The sequence below is a fragment of the Sarcophilus harrisii genome, chromosome 4, assembly GCF_902635505.1.
Source record: "Sarcophilus harrisii chromosome 4, mSarHar1.11, whole genome shotgun sequence".
Taxonomy (NCBI): Eukaryota; Metazoa; Chordata; class Mammalia; order Dasyuromorphia; family Dasyuridae; genus Sarcophilus; species Sarcophilus harrisii.
In genome coordinates, this window is record NC_045429.1 from 390,341,419 (window position 1) to 390,343,969 (window position 2,551).

Sequence of the window (2,551 nt, forward strand, 5' to 3'; positions counted from 1 at the left end):
TGAATTCTTGTGACTGAACCAAAACTTTTGGTGTTTACTGTTATCTGGTGTCTATTATCAACCACATCAGTATGGCACTGATTAATAATAAAACATGCCATTTTGATGATACTTTATAGTCTCATTAATCCTTTCAACAATTCCATTATGGAGGCAGGGGATTATTTACCCATTATACAGCTAAACCTCAGTTTCTTTTGAATCTCAGAGAGATTGTGACTTACTCAACATCACAAAATCAGAAAACTGAAGAAAAAAGGTCAAAACTCAGGTCTTTTATTACCATTTCCTGTGCTTTTCCATCAAACTCATTAGCTATTCCTGGAAGCTTTGTCATCCACAAATTCGATAAGCATACCATGTACTCATTTATCCAAAACACTGATACAAATGAGAAAACAGCCCAGGGATTTATCTACTATACAATAATAAAGTCACAACAGAACCTACCCCAGAAATAACTATTAAAAAAAAATATTTTTCAAAGTAGCACAAACTCTTTAAAAGCAACTCACCTGCAATATCTCTCCGGAATTTTCCATTTTTCACCAAGTCATATTTAATTTTGAAAGCTAAAATATTTTGGAGCTGGACCTTGCTTTTAGGATAGATGACATGGGGGGGGAAAAAAAAACTAGACCCAGGCCACGTAGCACAATTAAAAGTGCTCTGAGTAGAATACTCTTTCCTTTTCGGCATGCATATTAAAAGGCTAGATCTGTTTGAGTTATAGGCAGGTCTTCTGCTATTTAAACAGTAAACATTCCTTTTTTTCCTCCTGTTTAAACATTCAACACTCCTTTTTTCGCCTTCCAATTCCCTATCAGTTAACTGGGGGTAATAGGAACTGAAAGAGCTTGTAAAAGGATATTGCCTTTGTGTTATGTTGAAAGCTAAAACTTTCTTATTCTTATTATCCTATAAGATATTCACATGAGTGAATAGCTCTAAGTGAGAGAACATTTGAAGGTACAACAAGGTCTAAATTGAAATTGAAATTCTAAAGTTACAAAGCAGTCAATGAATGCTTCCCAAGATAATTTCCAAACCAATTTTATCATATCAAGCTATTTATACCTATGGATCATAATTCTTCTAGGTCCAAAAGGTTGGGCACTTTGCCCTCTCTCTTTCTTTAATAAGGGATCTGTCTCACTTCTGGATATCTGGTTATGGTATAGAATATTGCCCCTAACATATTAGATTCAGTGCTAGAGGAACCTGCCTCCAATGAGAGGATTTAGACTCTTTTTTTCCTTCTCTTTGATGCTTTACATTCCCTTCCTGGAAACCTAGGGAAAATTACTTATAGTTTAGATTTGCCTTATGTCTATGTTTTCTCCAAAGTGAAGGAGAAAATTTAAACACATAGCCAAAACAGAACTACTGTTATATTCTCCTGGGAGGTTAAGATGTAAAACTGTCAACTCGTAAAGCATTTTGCAGGATCGCTAAATAAATCAGCATTTCATAGTTCACATTGGTTCTGCATGTTCTAAACAACCCCCCTCCAGGTCTGTGTCTTCTGGAAAATGAGACTAGGGATTGTTTCCCCATCATTGGTATTCTCCTTAATGCAGAAAGTCCCCCTATAGCAAGTCAACTTTGATTAAGGGGTCTATGATCTTCCAAACTACCCAGTTTATGTGACTATCTTCAAAGTCAAATACATTCACTTCTGTATCACTGATTGGTCATTAATGCTCAGGAAGGGAAATGCCAAATGGAAAAAGCAGTCAGGGATCCCAAGACCCAGGCAACTGTCATGTTGGGGTTGATATAGGGGAGGATTTTTCCCCTTCCCCTTTCCAGATTTCAACTTAAATACTCTTAATACAATCTAAAAAGGGGAAGAGAAAGCCACTGCCTTTTAAAGAAATAGTCAGTGGCTCTTCTTGCTCATCGTTCTAAAGTGTTCAAATCCTTCAGTGCTAAATTGTTTCCCCGAAAGTGGCTAGGATACAGGTTCAGTATTCCATGGGTTCATGTCAATCTAATCCCCTGTTTCACAAACATTTCCAATCCTGATGATAAAGCAATTATTATATTAATACAATATACAGTAATACCACCTGTTGGTTAAAGAACAATTGCTACTGGAAAACTGCCATTATTCTGTACCTAATGGGAGAAAAAAGAATGTTTATTGTGGTTTAAAAATTATCTTAAGGGATTTGAAGATATTATAAAGGAACAAGTCACAGAACACAGAACTGGTTTGTATTTAACTATGTTGAATGTTCTTCTGCCACCTAATGGGCCACATGGGAATGAACCAGAACATTACTACATTAGGAAGCTATGCAATATAAGCAATGGATTGTATAAGCAATTTCTTACTACGGCAAATTTCTCACGTATCATGTCACTTATTTTTTATCAAAAAACTCCTGTACTTGTTACTATATTCTGAACTATTAAGGAGTTTGAAAACTTAAATTTATTGTTTTTGAAATATTCTTAGGGACATTTTATAAACAGAATTCTATATCTAATAACTAGATGTGGACAAAAGATGAACAGCATTCTCTGGGTGCTTTGGGGTGTGTTT

The 2,551-nt window shown here is 35.4% G+C and overlaps 1 protein-coding gene across 1 annotated transcript in view; it reads right to left on the reverse strand.

Annotated features, from left to right (window-relative positions):
• The window catches only part of FAM177B (family with sequence similarity 177 member B), an 8,264-nt gene extending 7,683 nt beyond the window's left edge, over positions 1-581 (reverse strand). The window contains exon 1 of the mRNA XM_031968906.1: positions 516-581. Within this exon, the coding sequence (XP_031824766.1) occupies positions 516-542 (27 nt within the window). The 5' untranslated portion in view covers positions 543-581. The remainder of the gene's footprint in view (positions 1-515) is intronic.
• Positions 582-2,551: the final 1,970 nt, after the last annotated feature.